The following is a 22,091-nucleotide window of genomic DNA, read 5'->3' as shown; positions in this document are numbered from 1 at the left end:
GGGCAGGGTGGGTGATGGGTATTGAGGAGGGCACCTTTTGGGATGAGCACTGGGTGTTGTATGGAAACCAATTTGACAGTAAATTTCATATATTAAAAAAAAAAAAAAAAAAAAAAAAAAAACCAGTAATAAAAACTGCCTCAATTGAGTGTTATAAAAAAAAATATGTGCTCCAAACCCAGAAGAATTAAACTTTCTGAGAAGTGGGCAAAGTAACAGTGTATTGACTCTCACCTACCTTAACATAACATGTTGGACTTCTGAGCAAGCCCCACCCACCTAGTGACTGTGATGGTCAAAAACATCCAGTCATTGACCCTCACTCATCAGTTCTATGGATTCCCCCTTAATGTGCAGGAAGACATCAGTTAATACGTTGGTAAAGAGATGTTGATTGACACACTCAGTGTAATAGTTAATGTATAATATTCAAAATAAGATGTGTGATATGAATGTCACTATTATGGTCACCACAAAAATTATTGTTTCATTAAAGTTTTTTAATATAACTGGTGAGAAATTTTTATTATCGATCAGTTCTCAGGGGAATAGATGGTACTAACTGGGACCGGATAGGCTGAGTCTACGTGTCTGGCACTTATTAGTCACCTTCCTCACATTCCACAACATATAATGCTCCATGCAGATACCAGGAAACCTTGGAATCCCTCGTCATCCATCACAAGCAGTATGTGAAGCCCATCTTCATTTCTGGGTTGTACTCACAAAGTAAAATGAAGTCTCTGGTGTTCTGGGATACAGGTTCTTGAAGAACAAAGGGGAAGTTCTTAGGGAAAGTCAGGCTCTACTCACACTCCCATCTCTCAGCTCAACCTTGAGAACAATGGGTTTTTCTGGTTGAATAATACCTTGAGCATTTAATTTCAGGGGGATCTGCAACAGTTACAAAAGCATGTGAAAACCAAAATGAAGTTCTGTTGACAACAGAAGCAAAGCAGGCAAGATACATGAAGGAGAGTAAGAGTTTAAACATATAAATACTACATTTAAATTCATATTCTCATATTCTTTAAACTTACTCTGTAAGCTGTCAAGACTGGAGTGTGGAAACATTCATCCATCATTCATTCAAAAGGATATCTATTGAGTGTCTACTCTGTACCAGGCTGGACACAATCTCATGTTGGTTTGTGTTCTTTTTTAATTTAAATTTTAGGTTAAAAGGATGAGTGTTTACAATTTACAACAGTTTCTTAGTCATTATGGCATACCACTTAAAAAGTGATACAGTTAATTTTGTATATGTTGAAGCTTGCAAAGTCATCCTGAGTGGACATTACACATTTTATTGTATTGCCATCCTCAATGCTAAACATCCTCTCATCTCTCCCAGTGGAAATATCCATTCATGATAGCAGATTTCAATAGAAAGGGAACACAGCTTTGACTGGAGAAGGGCTCATGGAAGGTGGGGCCAAATAACCACAATGGTCTGGACCATGGGAGTCCCTCACGTCTGACAGACATGCTTCACACCAGTGATTCTCAACCTTGCTTGCACATGACAATCAATGGGGACACGTTTAAAGCCACACTCTGGGTGAATTATGTAAGAATTTCTGAGATGGCCTGAACCCACTGACTCCAATGTACCAGTAGGGGTTGAGAACCATGGTTATGAAAGCATCTGTAAGTTGTGGTAGAGAATAGCATCATTCGAAAGTCATGTTGCATTAATAACTGCACATCATGACTATGCATAATATGTTCCCTTCCTTTCAGGGGATTTGAAATAAATTTAAAACATTGTCAAGTTCAAAAGTCTGTGCATAATCAGTCATGATAGTTGACCTGACTAGATGTCCCTTATTATTGGGTGCTAATAAACCACACATGTGGCACTCAGAGCTGAAGGACCCTTAAAGGTCACAGATGACTCCAAATAGATTCTCTGGCCAATGGAACAAATTATAAGGATAAATGAGCCCATACAAACACACACACACACACACACACACACACACACACACACACACACACACAAACCATATCTCTTAGTTTAAAAAAAAAGTAAAACATTCTTTGTGTGGAAAGTTCTCTGACCTGTGTTTCTTCACAAGGTTTGAAGGAGAAGTTCTGAAGGAGTGTGACAAGGGCAAGTTTCATGTTCATGATCGCAAACCTCATGCCAATGCAGTTTCGGGGTCCAGTTCCAAAAGGCAGGTATATATAAGGATTTATGCTGTCCTTGTTCTTCTTGCTGAACCTGGTTCCACAAATAGAGTTGGAAACAAGTTAGTGAAACATAAAAACCACAAGAGCCACATGTGTGGGGTTCTCAACCAGGACTACACAGGACACTCTTGGGGGGCTGGTCACTGAAATCCTGCCATGCTTATTCTGCGGTGACAACTGTAAGCTACATATCCTCTGCATTCCCCTACCCTGTGGGAACAGTCAGTCTTGTTGAGATGAGATGAATGTTGTTGAAGGGAAGAGTTATCTTAAACACTAGAATTACAGTCAGCATGGGGAGGTGTTCACAGTCTGAAAGGCAAGCAGGCAATGAGACTGACTGAAGGAAAGGTAGGTTCCTGCCTCCACTGACTTATGTTGGTCATGTGCTCATAAGAGAAGGAAGCAGGAGAAATGCCTCCCATGATTTAGATTGTTATTTTTCCCTTCTCTTCCCTCTCCTCCCACCTTGAATCCCCCAACCACTAAGACAGGCCAGCTGGTAAGAAGATTTGCATGAGCACACGATGCTGCTCCACTTTAATCATATTCACTAATGTGTATAATCAGTATAATCACTGAATTCTTGGTCACCTGTCTCATGAGTCTAAAAGTTCCTGAAGGTTAGTCCTATGTTTTATTCAAAACTGATTCCTCAATATTTGATTATATTAAAGGAAAATGTGGATTTGGGGAAAGTGATAATGACATTGTCAGTAGTATTTTTTTTTAAAGTCCTTATATTATTGGGGTAGCTGAGTGGCTCAGTTGGTTAAACATCCAACTCTTGATTTCGGCTCAGCTCATGATCTCACGGTTTGTGAATTCCAGTCCCACCTTGGGCTCTGCACTGACATCGCAGAGGCTGCTTGGGATTCTGTCTCTCTCTCTCTCCATCTCCCTCTGCCCCTCCCCCGCTTGTGCTTGCTCTTCTCTCTCTCTCAAATAAATAAATAAATATATTTTTTAAATGAATGAAGTCCTTATATTATGGAGAACATTCTGGAATATTTACAGATGATGTGCCTTGAAGTAATACGGCATAACATGAGGAATTGTAATGGCATGTGGTTGGGGCAGCTGATATGGGTTAGTGGTTGTTGGGCAGGTGATGGGCACATATAGATGTATTGAAAGTATTTCATAGAACTGTGTCTATAGAATATGCTTGTGCATGTGCCAAAAATTCTCCATAATAGACATTTTTAATATGTGGATTTGGCACTGTCTGGCACAGTCCCTGACACACATAGGTAAGCACTTCATATCATGACTGAGTGAATCACAGAGAAGTACCAGGAGTCTCTGGTTTCTGTTTGAGAAGCTACAGGAGCAGGGACTGCTGAGCTTGTGGGAACCACCAGGTCTTCTGGTCCAGAAAACAGGTGACTTGGTCAATTCTGACTTCTTTCAGCAAGTACTAAGTGTAGACACAATGCTAGCACTAGGGACACCATGCAACAAGACATGGGCTCAGCCATCAGGGAGCTTAGAGTCAGGGGCTAAAAGTCTGGATCCCTACAAAGTTCACTCCAATTTTTTCTCACCAATACAATAAACAGGAAAGTACCAACTCTTTGCAGAATTCAAGCTGTGCCCAAAGCCAAACTCTGCTCTGGATTCCCAGAGAGAAAGCTCAAGGCCCCTCCTCCAAGGAGGATGTCTCAGATGGCTAGAGAGCAGATGACTTTGCTTTGGATGAACCCCAGATACCAAGACAGGTGGGAGATAGCACAGGACTGCAGCCACAGACAGCACAGGATCTGTGTGCGCCCCCATCCTCATGAGGTTGCTCCTCTTGCCAGGAATGAGGACTCTAAGCTCCAAGCCTCTCAGCTCTACAGGTAGCAGAAACGGTGGCCAAGGTTTACAAACATGGAATGTGAGGACATAGGGGGAGAATTCAGAGAGCTAGAGTGGACAGAAAAACGTTAAGGGAAAAAAGTCCCATTTCCTTGAATGAGATGATTATGATATATGCATATAATCACAAACACAAATACAATATGTTGCTTATAGTTTACTGTTACATTAAGTAGCTCAAAAACATAGAATGCCACCCTTTTAGTAATCTATATATGCATAGAAAAGTGTCCATAAGGACATACATTATTAATAATCTTGACATATTGGGACTGACAATGATGTTATATTCTTTCTTCTCAACTACAGTTTGTAAAATTTTTATGAACTTTCTAAATTTAAATTTTTGTTAAAATACAGTGCAATATTAGTTTCAGGAGTAGAATTCAGTGATTTGTAACTTATATACAAAACCCAATGCTCATTACAAGTGCCCTCTTATTACTCATCATCACCTATCCAGACCAACTCCCACCCACCTCCCTCCATCAACTCTCAGTTTATTCTCTATCTTTAAGAGTCTCTTGTGGTAGAGTGCCTGGGTAGCTCAGTCAGTTGGCTCAGGTCATGATCTCAGGGTTCATGGGTACGAGCCCTGCATTGGGTTCTGTGCTGACAGCTCAGAGTCTGGAGCTTGCTTTGGATTCTGTGCCTCCCTCTCTCTCTCTGCCCCTTCCCTGCTTGTTATCTCTCTCTCTCTCTCTCTCTCTCTCTCTCTCTCTCTCTCTCTCTCTCTCTCTCTCCTCCCTCCCTCCCTCCATCCCTCCCTCCCTCCCTCCCCTCTCTATAAAAAATAAATATTTAAAAAACATTTTATTTTGATGAGGTACCAATAGTTCGTTTTAGCTTTTGTTTCCCTTGCCTCCGGAGACGTGTTGAGCAAGAAGTTGCTGTGGCCAAGGTCAAAGAGGTTTTTGCCTGCTTTCTCCTCAAGGATTTTGATGGCTTCCTGTCTTGATTTAGTTTTTCATCCATTTTGAGTGTATTTTTGTGTAAGGTGTAAGAAAGTGGTCCAGGTTCATTCTTCTGCATGCTGCTGTCCAGTTGTGCCAGCACTGCTTGGTGAAGAGACTGTCTTTACTCCATTGCATATTCTTTCCTGCTTTGTCAAAGATTAGTTGGCCATATGTTTGTGGGTCCATTTCTGGGTTCTCTAGTTTGTTCCATTGATCTGAGTGTCTGTTTTGTGCCAGTACCATACTGTCTTGATGATTACAGTTTTGTAATACAGCTTGAAGTCCAGAATTGTGATGCCTCCTGCTTTGGTTTTCTTTTTCAAGATTGCTTTGGCTATTCATGGTCTTGGTTCAAAGAAGACATCCAGATGGCCAACTGGCACATGAAAAAATGCTCAACACCACTCATCATTAGGGAAATACACATCAAAACCACAATAAGATACCACACCACACCTGTCAGAATGGCTAACATTAACAACTCAGACAACAACAGATGTTGGCAAGGATGTGGAGAGAGAGGATCTCTTTTGCACTGCTGGTGGGAATGCAAACTGGTGCAGCCACTCTGGAAAACAGTATGGAGCCTCCTCAAAAAATTAAAATAGAACTTCCCTATGACCCAGCAATTGTACTACTAGGTATTTATCCAAGGGATACAGGTATGCTGTTTCAAAGAGGCACATGCACCCTAATGTTTACAGCAGTGCTATTAACAATAGCCAAAGTATGGAAAGAGCCCAAATGTCCATCGATGGATGAATGGATAAAGAAGATATGGTATATATATATACAATGGAGTATTACTCGGAAATCAAAAAGAATGAAATCTTGCCATTTGCAACTAGATGGATGGAACTAGAGGGTATTATGCTAAGCAAAATTAGTCAGAGAAAGACAAATATCATATGACTTCACTCATATGAGGACTTTAAGAGACAAAACAGATGAACATGCAGGAAGGGAAAAAAATAATATAAAAACAGGGAGGGGGACAAAAACATAAGGGACCTTTAAATATGGAGGACAAACAGAGGGTTGCTGGAGGGTTGAGGGAGGGGTGATCGGCTAAATGGGTAAGAGGTATTAAGGAATCTACTCCTGAAATCATTGTTGACTATATGTTAACTAACTTGGATGTAAATTAAAAAAATAAATTTAGGGGCGCCTGGGTGGCTCAGTCGGTTAAGTGGCTGACTTCAGCTCAGGTCATGATCTTGCGGTCCGTGAGTTCGAGCCCCGCATCAGGCTCTGTGCTGACAGCTCAGAGCCTGGAGCCTGTTTCAGATTCTGTGTCTCCCTCTCTCTGCCCCTCACTGTTCATGCTCTGTCTCTCCCTGTCTCAAAAATAAATAAATGTTAAAAAAAAATTTTAAATAAATTTAAAAAAACAAATAACCTAAAAAAATTTTTTTAAGTCCCTTGTGGTTTCTTTTACCCTCTCTTCTCTTTTTCCCTGCCCTTCCCCTATGTTCATCTTTTCTGTTTCTTAAATTTTACATATGACTGAAATCATATGTTATTTGTCTTTCTCTGACTTATTTTGCTTAGCATAATATGTTCTAGCTCCATCCACATCATTGCAAGTGGCAAGATTTCATTCCTTTTGATGGCTGAATAATTTTCCATTGTGTGTGTGTGTGTGTGTGTGTGCGCACGCGCACACGCAGACACACACACACACACACACACACACACACACACACACACACATCTTCTTTACCCATTCATCAGTCAGTGGACATTTGTGCTTTCTCCATAGTTTGGATATTGTTGATAATGCTACTATAAACACTGGGGTGTATGTACCCCTTCGAATCTGTATTTTAGTATCCTTTGGGCAAATACTATAATACAATTGCTGTATCATAGGGCAGCTCTACTTTAAGTTTTTTGAGGACCTCTATACTGTTCCCCAGAGTGGTTGCACCAGTTTGCATTCCTACCAGCAGTGCAAGATTCCCTATCTCTGCATCCTTGCCAACACCTGTTGCTTCTTGTGTTGTTAATTTTAGCCATTCTGACATGTTTTGAGGTGGTATCTCATTGTAATTTTGATTTGTAGTTCCCTGATGATGGGTGATATCGAGCATCTTTTCATGTGTCTGTTAACCATCTGGATGTCTTCTTTGGAAAAGTGTCTATTCATGTCTTATGCCCATTTCTTAACTGGGTTGTTTGGGTTTTTTTTTTTTTTGTTTTTTTTTTTTGGTGTTGATGTTTCTTATAAATTTTGGATACTACCCCTTTATCATATATGTCATTTGCAAATATCTTCTCCCATTCTGTTGGTTGCCTTTTAGTTTTGTTCATTTCTTCCTTCACTGTGCAGAAGCTTTTTATCTTGATGAGGTCCCAGTAGTTCATTTTTGCTTTTGTTTTCCTTGCCTTTGGTGATGTGTCTAGTAAGAAGTTGCTCCAGTCAAGGTCAAAGAGGTTTCTGGCTGTGCTCTCCTCTAGGACTTTGATGGTTTCCTGTTTCACATTTAGGTCTTTCATCTATTTTGAATTTATTTTTGTATACAGTGTAATAAAGTAATTCAGGGGGAACTGGGTGACTTGGTTAAATGTCTTACTTCAGTTCAGGTCATGATCTCATGATGCATGGGTTCAAGCCCCAGTTGAGCTGACAGCATGGAGCCTGCTTCAGATTCTCTGTCTCCCTCTCTCTGTCTCCTGACCCCTATTCATGCACTCTCTCTCTCTCTCCCTCTCAAACAAAGAAACAAACTTTAAAAAAAAGAAAGCAGTCCAGATTTATTCTTCTACATGTTGTCATCCACTTTTCCCAACACCTTTTGTTTAAGCGACTTTTTTCCACTAGATATTCTTTCCTGCTTTGTCAAAGATTAGTTGACCATATAAATGTGTGTCCATTTCTGGGTTTTCTATTGTGTTCCATTGATCTATGTTTCTGTTTTTGTGCTAGTACCTTACTTTCTTGATGACTACAGCTTTGTAATATAGCTAGAAATCTAGAATCACGATGCCTTCAGTTTTGTTTTCCTTTTTCAGAATTGCTTTGGCTATTTGGGGTCTTTTCTTATTCCATACAAATTTTAGGTTTGTTTGTTCTAGCTCTGTGAAGAATGTTAGTGTTATTTTGATAGGGGTTGCATTAAAAATTGATAACCCTTAGCCAAACTTATCAAAAATAAAAGAGAAAGGATTCAAATAAATAAAATCATGAATTAAAGAGGAGAGATCACAACACCACAGAAGCACAAACACTTATAAGAGAATACTATGAAAAATTATAGGCCAACAAACTGGACAATCTGGAAGAAATGGATGAATTCCTAGAAACTCACACACTACCAAACCTCAAACAGGAAGAAATAGAAAATTTGAACAGACCTATAACCAGCAAAGAAATTGAATCAGTAATCAAAAATCTCCCAGCAAACAAAAGTCCTGGGCCAGATGGCTTCCCAGGAGAATTCTACCTGACATTGAAAAAAGAGTTAATACTTATTCTTCTCAAACTGTACCAAAAAAATAGAAATGGAAAGAAAACTCCCCAACTCATTCTCTGAAGCCAGCATTTCCTTGATTCCAAAACCAGACAAAGTTCCCACCAAAAAAGGGGAATCACAGGCCAATATTCCTAATGAACCTGAATGCAAAAATTCTCAACAAGAGAGGAGGAGCCAAGATGGCAGAACAGCATGGAAGTATTTTCTGTGTTTCACGTCCATGAAACACAGCCAGACCAACACTAGACCATACTGCACACCTAGAAAACTGATTGGGGGATCAACACAACAATCTGCACAACCTGAACCACAGAATTCAGCAGGTACACAGTGCGGAGAGGTGAACTTGGGGAGCGAGAAGCTATGGTGGGCAGGGAGACGCTGTTGTGGGCAGAGAGAGGACGGAAACAGGGGGGAGAAAACGGGAAAAGCACCCCTCCCCAAAAGCAGCTGGAGAGAAGTGGAAAATTGGAAACAGCTGCAGGGACTAAAGGAGAAAGGAGAGGGCTTAAATTCCATTAAGACTGTAAACAAGGGGAGTGCAGAGTCTGCAACTCCATAGCTTGATAACTGGCGGTGCTCTGGTGGGAAGGGCGAATCCCCAGGAGCAGAGTGGGGTCCAGAAGGTTCTTGGGCCACACAGGGAAAAGCAGTTCCACTGCTGGAAGGACATTTGGTAGAGACCGTTGAAGCCACTTGGTCCCAGCAGACCCCAGAGAACGGCCACATTTGCTGGTGCTGGAATAAGGTTGTTAAGGGTGAAGCCTGGTGCCAGATGTGTGTTGTGATTTTCCATAATCCCTGAGATGCTGCTGCTACGCTATCTCATGAACTTTTCTAGGGAGGGCTGGCACCTGGCCGCAGTCTCAGAGCACCAGCAGCAGCAGTGTCCAGCAAGTGTTCCTGGGTGCAGCCGACATTAGGCCATTGCTTGGTGAGACCCTCCCACAGAGGGGCGGAATGGGGCAAAGCCCCAGTCCCTCAGAAGTAAGGGGCCAGGGAAAACAGCCACATCTGAGATAAAACTCGAGAGAGAGGTACTGCCTGGGACTTGGTCACAGACAGTGAAAAACCAGGAAGTGGACGAAAGCTGAAGACAGAGGATGGGTTCGCGATTGCTGATCAGGGAGAAGAGAGTTCCGATGCTAGAGACTGGGTAGCGAGGCGGTGCCATTTTCACCGCCCCCACAATTGCGCATAGGCACCTATGACCACCACAACACCCCACCCCAGTGGGCTAGCAGTGCCATCTAGTGGAGAACGGAGCTGTTACACTGAGCCCCACCCAACTGGGCCAACCTTGCTCTTCAAGAACATAAGTCTCACCACCTGCTTAGTTTATGGACTATAAACCGCTTCATAGTCTGACTTCTAGGGGAAAGCAAAGTAATTTCAGTCCTGCTTCAATCTGTTGGCAGATCCATCTATTCAATTTTCGTTTTTTTTTCTCCTTTTAGCTTTTTCTTGAATACAGAAAGAGAAAATATTCATTTTTATTTTCAATTTTTATTAAATATATTTTTCTTTAATTTTTTACTATATTTTTACTTTTGTGTAAATTTTTTCAAATTCTATTTTACTTCCATCATTTTATTTTAGTCTACTTCAGTATATTCATTTTTTCAAATCTTCAAATGATTTCCTTTTTTTTCTTTTTTCTCGTTTCTTTTCTTTTTATTGAATACAGAAGGAGAAAAACTTCATATTTACTTTCAGTTTCTATTAAAACTATTTTTCTTTAATTTTCTTTAATTTTGGGGGAGAGTCAAAGTAATGCTGGCTTCATGGAATGAGTCTGGAAGTTTTCCTTCCGTTTCTATTTTTTGGAACAGCTTGAGGAGCATAGGTATTATCTCTGCTTTGAATGTCTGGTAGAATTCCCCTGGGAAGCCATCTGGTCCTGGACTCTTATTTGTTGGGAGATTTCTGATGACTGATTCAATTTCTTTGCTGAATATGGGTCTGTTGAAGTTTTCTATTTCTTCCTGTTTGAGTTTTGGAAGTGTGTGGGTGTTTAGGAATTTGTCCATTTCTCCCAGGTTGTCCAGTTTGTTGGCATATAATTTTTCACAGTATTCCCTGATAATTGCTTGTGTTTCTGAGGAATTGGTTGCAATTCCATTTTCATTCACGATTTTATCTATTTGGGTCATCTCCCTTTTCTTTTTGAGAAGCCTGGCTAGAGGTTTGTCAATTTTGTTTATTTTTTCAAAAAACCAACTCTTGGTTTCGTTGATCTGCTCTACAGTTTTTTTAGATTCTATATTGTTTATTTCTCCTCTGATCTTTATTATTTCTCTTCTTCTGCTGGGTTTAGGCTGCCTTTGCTGCTCTGCTTCTATTTCCTTTAGGTGTGCTGTTAGATTTTGTTTTTGGGATTTTTCTTGTTTCTTGAGATAGGCCTGGATTGCAATGTATTTTCCTCTCAGGACTGCCTTCGTTGCATCCCAAAGCGTTTGGATTGTTGTATTTTCATTTTCGTTTGTGTCCATATATTTTTTAATTTCTCCTCTAATTGCCTGGTTGACCCACTCATTCTTTAGTAGGGTGTTCTTTAACCTCCATGCTTTTGGAGGTTTTCCAGACTTTTTCCTGTGGTTGACTTCAAGCTTCATAGCATTGTGGTCTGAAAGTATGCATGGTATGATTTCAATTCTTGTATACTTATGAAGGGCTGTTTTGTGACCCAGTATGTGATCTATCTTGGAGAATGTTCCATGTGCACTCGAGAAGAAAGTATATTCTGTTGCTTTGGGATGCAGAGTTCTAAATATATCTGTCAAGTCCATCTGATCCAATGTATCATTCAGGGCCCTTGTTTCTTTATTGACCGTGTGTCTAGATGATCTATCCATTTCTGTAAGTGGAGTGTTAAAGTCCCCTGCAATTACCACATTCTTGTCAATAAGTTTGCTTATGTTTGTGAGTAATTGTTTTATATATTTGGGGGCTCCTATATACGGTGCATAGACATTTATAATTGTTAGCTCTTCCTGATGGATAGACCCTGTAATTATTATATAATGCCCTTCTTCGCCTCTTGTTACAGCCTTTAATTTAAAGTCTAGTTTGTCTGATATAAGTATGGCTACTCCAGCTTTCTTTTGGCTTCCAGTAGCATGATAAATAGTTCTCCATCCCCCTCACTCTCAATCTAAAAGTGTCCTCAGATCTAAAATGAGTCTCTTGTAGACAGCAAATAGATGGGTCTTGTTTTTTTATCCATTCTGATACCCTATGTCTTTTGGTTGGCACATTTAGTCCATTTACATTCAGTGTTATTATAGAAAGATATGGGTTTAGAGTCATTGTGATGTCTGTAGGTTTCGTGCTTGTAGTGATGTCTCTGGTACTTTGTCTCACAGGATCCCCCTTAGGATCTCTTGTAGGGCTGGTTTAGTGGTGACGAATTCCTTCAGTTTTTGTTTGTTTGGGAAGACCTTTATCTCTCCTTCTATTCTGAATTACAGACTTGCTGGCTAAAGGATTCTCAGCTGCATATTTTTTTCTGTTCATCACATTGAAGATTTCCTGCCATTCCTTTCTGGCCTGCCAAGTTTCAGAAGAGAGATCAGTCACTAGTCTTATTGGTCTCCCTTTATATGTTAGAGCACGTTTATCCCTAGCTGCTTTCAGAATTTTCTCTTTATCCTTCATTTTTCCAGTTTCACTATGATATGTCATGCAGAAGATCGATTCAAGTTACATCTGAAGGGAGTTCTCTGTGCCTCTTGGATTTCAATGCCTTTTTCCTTCCCCAGATCAGGGAAGTTCTCAGCTATTATTTCTTCAAGTACACCTTCAGGCCCTTCTCTCTCTTCTTCTTCTTCTGGAATACCTATGATACGGAAATGGTTCCGTCTGACTGCATCACTTAGTTCTCTAATTTTCCCCTCATACTCCTGGATTTTTTTCTTTTTCTCAGCTTCCTCTTTTTCCATAATTTTATCTTCTAATTCACCTATTCTCTCCTCTGCCTCTTCAATTCGTGCTATGGCTGCCTCCATTTTTTTTAACGTTTATTTTATTTTTGAGAGACAGAGAGAGATAGAGATGAGCAGGGGAGGGGCAGAGAGAGACAGACATAGAATCTGAGGCAGGCTCCAGGCTCTGAGCTGTCAGCACAGAGCCTGATGTGGGGCTCAAACCCACAAACCGTGAGATCATGACCTGAGCCGAAGTTGGACACTTAAGCAACTGAACCACCCAGCGGTCCCTGGCCACCTCCATTTTATTTTGCACCTCATTTATAGCATTTGTTAGTTCCTCATGACTATTTCTTAGTCCCTTGATCTCTGTAGCTAGATTCTCGACTGTCCTCTATGCTTTTTTCAAGCCCAGCGATTAATTTTATGACTACTATTCTAAATTCTTATTCCATTATATTGCTTAAATCGGTTTTGATCAATTCATTAGCTGTCACTAATTCCTGGAGTTTTTGGGGGTTTTTTTTGAGGATAATTCATCTGTTTCGTCATTTTGGGCAGTCCCTGCAGTAGCTTCAAACTTCAGGGCACTTCCCCTATGCTCTCTGGAGAAACTTGTGTTGGTGGGCGGGGCCACAGTCAGACCTGATATCTGCCCCAGCTCACCGCTGGGGCCACAGTCAGACTGGTGTGTACCTTATCTTCCCCTTTTCCAGGGGCAAGACTCACTGTGGAGAGGTATGGCGCCTGTCTGGGCTGCTTGTACACTGCCAAGCTTGTGGTGCTGCTTCGATGGGATCTCGCCAAGGGCGTGTTAGCTGGGGTGGATCAGCAAGGTGCACAGGGGCTGGAGGGGCAGGCTTAGCTTGCTTTGCCATTGGTGGTCCCTTTCAGGAGGGGCCCTGCAGCACCGGGAGGGAGGCAGACCCATCAGAGAGATGGATCCACAGAAGCACAGCATTGGGCATTTGTGCGGTGCAAGCAAGTTCAGTGACGGGAACTGGTTCCCTTTGGAATTTCAGCTGGGGGTCGGGAGAGGGAAATGGCACTTGCCAGTGCCTTTGTTCCCCCACTGAGCTGAACTCTGTCCTCCAGGGCTCAAAAACTCTCCCTCCCTGAGTCCTCTCGCCCTCCCTGCTCTCCAAGAGCAGAGCTGTTGGCTTTTAATATTCCAGATGTTAAGTCCCACTGGCTGTCAGAACTGATACAGTCCAGTCCCTGCACTTTTGCAAGCCAGACTTTGGGGGCTCTGCCTTGCCGGGCAGCCTGCCCCTCCACCACCCCGGCTCCCTTCTGCCAATCCGTGTAGCATGCACCACCTCTCTGCTCTTCCTACCCTCTTCTCTGGGCCTCTAGTCTACGCTTGGCTCCAGAGAGTCTGTTCTTCTAGTCTTCTGGCAGTTTTCTGGGCTATTTAGGCAGATGTGGGTGGAATCTAAGTCATCAGCCAGACGAGGTGAGCCCAGTGTCCTCCTACACTGCCATCTTCCACCTGTCTCTCTCTGTGTAAATTTTTTCAAAGTCTATTTTACTCCCATCATTTCATTTTAGTCTACTTCAGTGTATTCATTTTTTCAAATTCTCAAATGATCCCCCCCTTTTTTCTCTAATCTATCAAACACTTTAAACACCCAGACCAAAACACACCTAGGATCTAGCATCATTTATTCAATTTGTGTGTATGTGTGTTTACTTTTTTAATTTTAATTTTTTTTAATTTTTTTAATTTTAATTTTTCTGCCTCATTAATTCCTTTTCTCCCTTCAAAATGATGAAATGAAGGAATTCACCCCAAAAGAAAGCGCATGAAGAAATGACAGCCAGGGATTTAACCAACACAGATACAAGCAAAATGTCTGAACCAGAATTTAGAATAACAATAATAGGAATACTAGCTGGAGTTGAAAATAGATTAGAATCCCTTTCTGCAGAGATAAAAGAAGTAAAAACTAGTCAGGATGAAGTAAAAAATGCTATAACTGAGCTGCAATTTTGAATGGATGCCACGGTGGCAAGGATGGATGAGGTAGAACAGAGAATCAGTGATATAGAGGACAAACTTATGGAGAATAATGAAACAGAAAAGAAGAGGGAAATAAAGGCAAAAGAGCACTATTTAAGAATTAGAGAAATCAGTGACTCATTAAAAACTAACAACATCAGAATCATAGGGGTCCCAGAAGAGGAAGAGAGGTAAAAGGGGTAGAAGGGTTATGCGAGCAAATCATAGCGGAAAACTTTCCTAACCTGGGGAAAGACACAGACATCAAAATCCAGGAAGCACAGAGGACTCCATTAGATTCAACAAAAACCGACCATAAACAAGGCATATCATAGTCAAATTCACACAATACTCAGGCAAGGAGAGAATCATGAAAGCAGCAAGGAAAAAAAAGTCCTTAACCAACAAGGGAAGACAGATCAGGTTTGCGGCAGACCTATCCACAGAAACCTGGCAGGCCAGAAAGGAGGGGCAAGATATATTCAATGTGCTGAATCAGAAAAACATGCAGCCAAGAATTCTTTATCCAGCAAGGCTGTCATTCAAAATAAAAGGAGAGATAAAAAGTTTCCCAGACAAACAAAACTTAAAGGAGTTTGTGACCACTAACCCAGCCCTGCAAAAAATTTTAAGGGGGACCCTCTGAGGGGAGAAAAGATGAAAAGAGAAAGAGAAAGCAAGCAAGCAAGCAAGCAACAAAGATTATAAAGGAACAGAGACCACCACCAGAAATTCCAACTATACAAGCATCATAATGGCAATAAATTCATATCTTTCAGTACTCACTCTAAACTTCAAAGGACTCAATGCTCCAATCAAAAGACATAGGGTAACAAAATGGATAAGAAAACAAGATCCATCTATATGCTGTTTACAAGAGACCTACTTTAGACCTAAAGACACCTTCAGATTGAAAATAAGGGGGTGGACAACCACCTATCATGCTAATGGTCAACAAAAGAAAGCTGGAGAAGCCATACTTATATTAGACAATCTCGACTTTAAAATAAAGACTGTATCAAGAGATGCAGAAGGGCATTATATCATAATCAAGAGGTCTATCCACCAAGAAGACCTAACAATTGTAAACATTTATGTGCCAAATGTGAAAGCACCCAAATCTATAAATCAATTAATCACAAACATAAAGAAACCAATCAATAGTAACACCATAATAGTAGGAGACTTCAACACCCCAATCACAGCAATGGACAGATAATCTAATCAAAAAATCAACAAGGAAAATATGGCTTTGGATGACACACTGGACCAGGTAGACTTAACATATATATTCAGAACATTTCGCCCTAAGGCAGCATAATATACATTCTTCTCCAGTGCACATGGAATGTTCTCCAGAATAGACCATTTACTGGGACAAAAATCAGCCCTAAGTAAGTACAAAAAGATCGAGATCATACCGTGCATATTTCCAGACAGAAATGCTATGATACTCAAAATCAACCACAAGAAAAAATTGGAAAGGTAACAAATACTTGGAGACTGAAGAACATCCTACTAAAAAATGAATGGGCTGAGAGACGCTTCTGGGAAGATGGCGGCGTAGAGGACGCTGAGCTGGGGGTCCTGGGGGTCACTTAGTCCTGGGGGTCCTGGGGGTCACTTACATTGCACTCACACCTGCCTAAATGATCGCCAGAAGACTAGCAGAACGGATTCTCCAGAGCCAAGCATAGATGAGAGGTCCATGGAAGAGGGTAGGAAGGGCGGAGAGGCGGTGCACGCTACATGGACTGGTGGGGGGAGCTGGGGCAGAGGGCAGCCCACCGGCTAAGCAGAGCCCCTGAGTCTTGCTTGCAAAAGCAGAGGGGCTGGACGGAGTGTGTTCGGACAGCAAGTGAGACTTAACATCTGGAAGGTTATAAGTTAACAGCTCTGCTCAGAGAGTGGGAGGGCTGGAGGACAATGGGAGGGAAAGTTGTTGAGCCCTGGACAACAGAGCTCAGCTTGGTGGGGAAAAAAGGCACTCGCCAGCGCCATCTCCCTCACCCATCCCCAGCCAAAATCCCAAAGGGAACAAGTTCCTGTCAGGGAACTTGCTTGCACCGTGCAAACACCCAATGCTGTGCTTCTGTGGATCCATCCCTCCTGTGGCCGGTCTGACTCCCTCCCGGTGCCGCAGGGCTCCTCCCGAAGCAGAACACCAAAGGATAAGCGAGCTGAGCCTGCCCCTCCTGCCCCTGTGCACCTTGCTGATCCACCCCAGCTAATACGCCAGATCCCCAGCACCACAAGCCTGGCAGTGTGCAAGTAGCCCAGATGGGCCACGCCACCCCACAGTGAATCCCACCCCTAGGAGAGGGGAAGAGAAGGTACACACCAGTCTGACTGTGGCCCCAGCAGTGGGCTGGGGACAGACATCAGGTCTGACTGCGGCCCCACACAACAACGCAAGTTATTCAAGACAGCACAGGGGAAGTGCCCCACAGTTCCACACCACTCCAGGGACTATCCAAAATGACGAAACGGAAGAATTCCCCTCAAAAAAACCTCCAGGAAATAACGACAGCTAACAAACTGATCAAAAATGATTTAAACAATATAACAGAAAGTGAATTTAGAATAATAGTCATATAATTAATCGCTGTGATTGAAAACAGTATAAAGGACAGCAGAGAATCTCTTGCTACAGAGATCAAGGGACTCAAGAACAGCCAGGAGGAGCTAAAAAACTCTAAACGAGCTGCAAAATAAAATGGAGACGACCATGGCTCGGATTGAAGAGGCAGAGGAGAGAATAGGTGAACTAGAAGATAAAATTATGGAAAAAGAAGAAGCTGAGAAAATAAGAGATAAAAAAATCCAGGAGTATGAGGGGAAATTTAGAGAACTAAGTGATGCACTAAAGAGAAATAATATACGCATAATTGGTATCCCAGAGGAGGAAGCGAGAGGGAAAGGTGCTGAAGGTGTACTTGAAGAAATAATAGCTGAGAACGTGCCTGATCTGGGGAAGGAAAAAGGCATTGAAATCCAAGAGGCACAGAGAACTCCCTTCAGACATAACTTGAATCGATCTTCTGCACGACATATCATAGTGAAACTGGCAAAATACGAGGATAAAGAGAAAATTCTGAAAGCAGCGAGGGATAAACAGGCTCTAACTTATAAAGGGAGACCAATAAGACTAGTGACCGATCTCTCTTCTGAAACTTGGCAGGCCAGAAAGGATTGGCAGGAGATCTTCAATGTGATGAACAGAAAAATTATGCAGCCGAGAATTCTTTTGCCAGCAAGTCTGTCATTTAGAATAGAAGGAGAGATAAAGGTGTTCCCAAACAAACAAAAACTGAAGGAATTCATCACCACTAAACCAGCCCTACAAGAGATCCTAAGGGGAATCCTGTGAACAAAGTACCAGAGACATCGCTACAAGCATAAAACATACAGACATCACAATGACTCTAAACCCATATCTTTCTATAATAACACTGAATGTAAATGGACTAAATGCGCCAACCAAAAGACATAGGGTATCAGAATGGGTAAAAAAAACAAGACCCATCTATTTGCTGTCTACAAGAGACTCATTTCAGGCCTGAGGACACCTTTAGATTGAGAGTGAGGGGATGGAGAACTATTTATCATGCTACTGGAAGCCAAAAGAAAGCTGGAGTAGCCATACTTATATCAGACAAACTAGACTTTAAATTAAAGGCTGTAACAAGAGATGAAGAAGGGCATTATATATTACAGGGTTTATCCATCAGGAAGAGCTAACAATTATAAATGTCTATGTGCCGAATACGGGAGCCCCCAAATATATAAAACAATTACTCATAAACATAAGCAAACTTATTGATAAGAATGTGGTAATTGCAGGGGACTTTAACACTCCACTTACAAAAATGGATAGATCATCTAGACACATGGTCAATAAAGAAACAAGGGCCCTGAATGATACATTGGATCAGATGGACTTGACAGATATATTTAGAACTCTGCATCCCAAAGCAACAGAATATACTTTCTTCTCGAGTGCACATGGAACATATTCCAAGATAGATCATATACTGGGTCACAAAACAGCCCTTCATAAGTATACAAGAATTGAAATCATACCATGCATACTTTCAGACCACAATGCTATGAAGCTTGAAATCAACCACAGGAAAAAGTCTGGAAAACCTCCAAAAGCATGGAGGTTAAAGAACACCCTACTAAAGAATGGGTGGGTCAACCAGGCAATTAGAGAAGAAACAAAAAATATATGGAAACAAACGAAAATGAAAATAAAACAATCCAAATGCTTTGGGATGCAGCGAAAGCAGTCCTCAGAGGAAAATACATTGCAATCCAGGACTATCTCAAGAAACAAGAAAAATCCCAAAAACAAAATCTAACAGCACACCTAAAGGAAATAGAAGCAGAACAGCAAAGGCAGCCTAAAGCCAGCAGAAGAAGAGAAATAATAAAGATCAGAGGAGAAATAAACAATATAGAATCTAAAAAAACTGTAGAGCAGATCAACGAAACCAAGAGTTGGTTTTTTGAAAAAATAAACAAAATTGACAAACCTCTAGCCAGGCTTCTCAAAAAGAAAAGGGAGATGACCCAAATAGATAAAATCATGAATGAAAATGGAACTATTACAACCAATCCCTCAGAGATACAAACAATTATCAGGGAATACTATGAAAAATTATATGCCAACAAATTCGACAACCTGGAAGAAATGGACAAATTTCTAAACACCCACACTCTTCCAAAACTCATTCAGGAGGAAATAGAAATCTTGAACAGACCCATAACCAGCGAAGAAATCGAATCGGTTATCAAAAATCTCCCAACAAATAAGAGTCCAGGACCAGATGGCTTCCCAGGGGAGTTCTACCAGACGTTAAAGCAGAAATAATACCTATCCTTCTCAAGCTATTCCAAGAAATAGAAAGGGAAGGAAAACTTCCTGACTCATTCTATGAAGCCGGCATTACATTGATTCCTAAACCAGACAGAGACACAGTAAAAAAAGAGAACTACAGGCCAATATCCCTGATGAATATGGATGCAAAAATTCTCAATAAGACACTAGCAAATCGAATTCAACGGCATATAAAAAGAATTATTCACCATGATCAAGTGGGATTCATTCCTGGGATGCAGGGCTGGTTCAACATTCGCAAATCAATCAATGTGATACATCGCATTAATAAGAGAAAAGATAAGAACCATATGATCCTGTCAATCAATGCAGAAAAGGCCTATTACAAAATTCAGCACCCTTTCTTAATAAAAACCCTTGAGAAAGTCGGGATAGAAGGAACATACTTACACATCATAAAAGCCATTTATGAAAAGCCCACAGCTAACATCATCCTCAATGGGGAAAAACTGAGAGCTTTTTCCCCTGAGATCAGGAACACGACAGGGATGCCCACTCTCACCGCTGTTGTTTAACATAGGGTTGGAAGTGCTAGCATCAGCAATCAGACAACAAAAGGAAATGAAAGGCATCAAAATTGGCAAAGATAAAGTCAAGCTTTCGCTTTTTGCAGATGACATGATACTATACATGGAAAATCCGATAGACTCCACCAAAAGTCTGCTAGAACTGATACATGAATTCAGCAAAGTTGCAGGATACAAAATCAATGTACAGAAATCAGTTGCATTCTTATACACTAGCAATGAAGCAACAGAAAGACAAATAAAGAAACTGATCCCATTCACAATTGCACCAAGAAACACAAAATACCTAGGAATAAATCTAACCAAAGATGTAAAAGATCTGTATGCTGAAAACTATAGAAATCTTATGAAGGTAATTGAAGAAGATATAAAGAAATGGAAAGACATTCCCTGCTCATGGATTGGAAGAATAAATATTGTCAAAATGTCAATACTACCCAAAGCTATCTACATATTCAATGCAACCCCAATCAAAATTGCACCAGCATTCTTCTCGAAGCTAGAACAAGCAATCCTAAAATTCATATGGAACCACAAAAGGCCCCGAAGAGCCAAAGTAATTTTGAAGAAGAAGACCAAAGCAGGAGGCATCACAATCCCAGACTTTAGCCTCTACTCCAAAGCTGTCATCATCAAGACAGCATGGTATTGGCACAAAAACAGACACATAGACCAATGGAATAGAATAGAAACCCCAGAACTAGACCCACAAACGTATGGACAACTCATCTTTGACAAAGCAGGAAAGAACATCCAATGGAAAAGAGACAGTCTCTTTAACAAATGGTGCTGGGAGAACTGGACAGCAACATGCAGAAGACTGAAACTAGACCACTTTCTCACACCATTCACAAAAATAAACTCAAAATGGATAAAGGACCTGAATGTGAGACAGGAAACCAGCAAAACCCTAGAGGAGAAAGCAGGAAAAGACCTCTCTGACCTCAGCCGTAGCAATCTCTTACTCGACACATCCCCAAAGGCAAGGGAATTAAAAGCAAAAAATGAACTACTGGGACCTTATGAAGATAAAAAGCTTCTGCACAGCAAAGGAAACAACCAACAAAACTTAAAGGCAACCAACAGAATGGGAAAGATATTTGCAAATGACATACTGGACAAAGGGCTAGTATCCAAAATCTATAAAGAGCTCACCAAACTCCACACCCGAAAAACAAATAACCCAGTGAAGAAATGGGCAGAAAACATGAATAGATATTTCTCTAAAGAAGACATCCGGATGGCCAACAGGCACATGAAAAGATGCTCAACATCGCTCCTCATCAGGGAAATACAAATCAAAACCACACTCAGATATCACCTCACGCCAGTCAGAGTGGCCAAAATGAACAAATCAGGAGACTATAGACGCTGGAGAGGATGTGGAGAAACGGGAACCCTCTTGCACTGTTGGTGGGAATGCAAATTGGTGCAGCCACTCTGGAAAACAGTGTGGAGGTTCCTCAAAAAATTAAAAATAGACATACCCTATGACCCAGCAATAGCACTGCTAGGAATTTACCCAAGGGATACAGGAGTACTGATGCATAGGGGCCCTTGTACCCCAATGTTTATAGCAGCACTCTCAACAATAGCCAAATTATGGAAAGAGCCTAAATGTCCATCAATTGATGAATGGATAAAGAAATTGTGGTTTATATACACAATGGGGTAGTACAGGGCAATGAGAAAGAACGAAGTATGGCCCTTTGTAGCAACGTGGATGGAACTGGAGAGTGTGATGCTAGGTGAAATAAGCCATACAGAGAAAGACAGATACCATATGTTTTCACTCTTATGTGGGTCCCGAGAAACTTAACAGAAACCCATGGGGGAGGGGAAGAAAAAAAGAAAAAAAAGAGGTTAGAGTGGGAGAGAGAGCCAAAGCATAAGGGACTCTTAAAAACTGAAAACAAACTGAGGGTTGATGGCGGGGGTGGGAGGGAGGGGAGGCTAGGTGATGGGCATTGAAGAGGGCACCTTTTGGGATGAGCACTGGGTGTTGTATGGAAACTAATTTGACAATAAATTTCATATAATAAAAAAAATTTTTTGAAAAGAATGAATGGGCTAACCAAGAAGTTAAAGAGGAAATTAAAAAGTACATAGAAGCCAATGAAAATGATAACACCACAGCCCAAAACCTCTGGGACGCAACAAAGGCAGTCATAAAAGGAAACTGTATAGCAATCCAGGCCTTCCTAAAGAAGGAAGAAAAATCTAGATACACAACCTAACCTTA

At 41.2% G+C, this 22,091-nt stretch overlaps 1 protein-coding gene across 1 annotated transcript in view; it reads right to left on the bottom strand.

Moving 5' to 3' along the window:
- Positions 1-479: 479 nt before the first annotated feature.
- LOC131500901 (cytochrome P450 3A12) overlaps positions 480-22,091 on the bottom strand; it is a 56,035-nt gene continuing 34,423 nt past the window's right edge. The window contains exons 12-13 of the mRNA XM_058710485.1: positions 2,065-2,227; positions 480-894 (exon numbers count right to left, since the gene is read on the bottom strand). Of these exons, the coding sequence (XP_058566468.1) occupies positions 799-894; positions 2,065-2,227 (259 nt within the window). The 3' untranslated portion in view covers positions 480-798. The remainder of the gene's footprint in view (positions 895-2,064; positions 2,228-22,091) is intronic.

This window comes from Neofelis nebulosa, chromosome 18, assembly GCF_028018385.1.
Source record: "Neofelis nebulosa isolate mNeoNeb1 chromosome 18, mNeoNeb1.pri, whole genome shotgun sequence".
NCBI lineage: Eukaryota > Metazoa > Chordata > Mammalia > Carnivora > Felidae > Neofelis > Neofelis nebulosa.
This window is presented reverse-complemented; position numbering and strand designations above follow the sequence as displayed.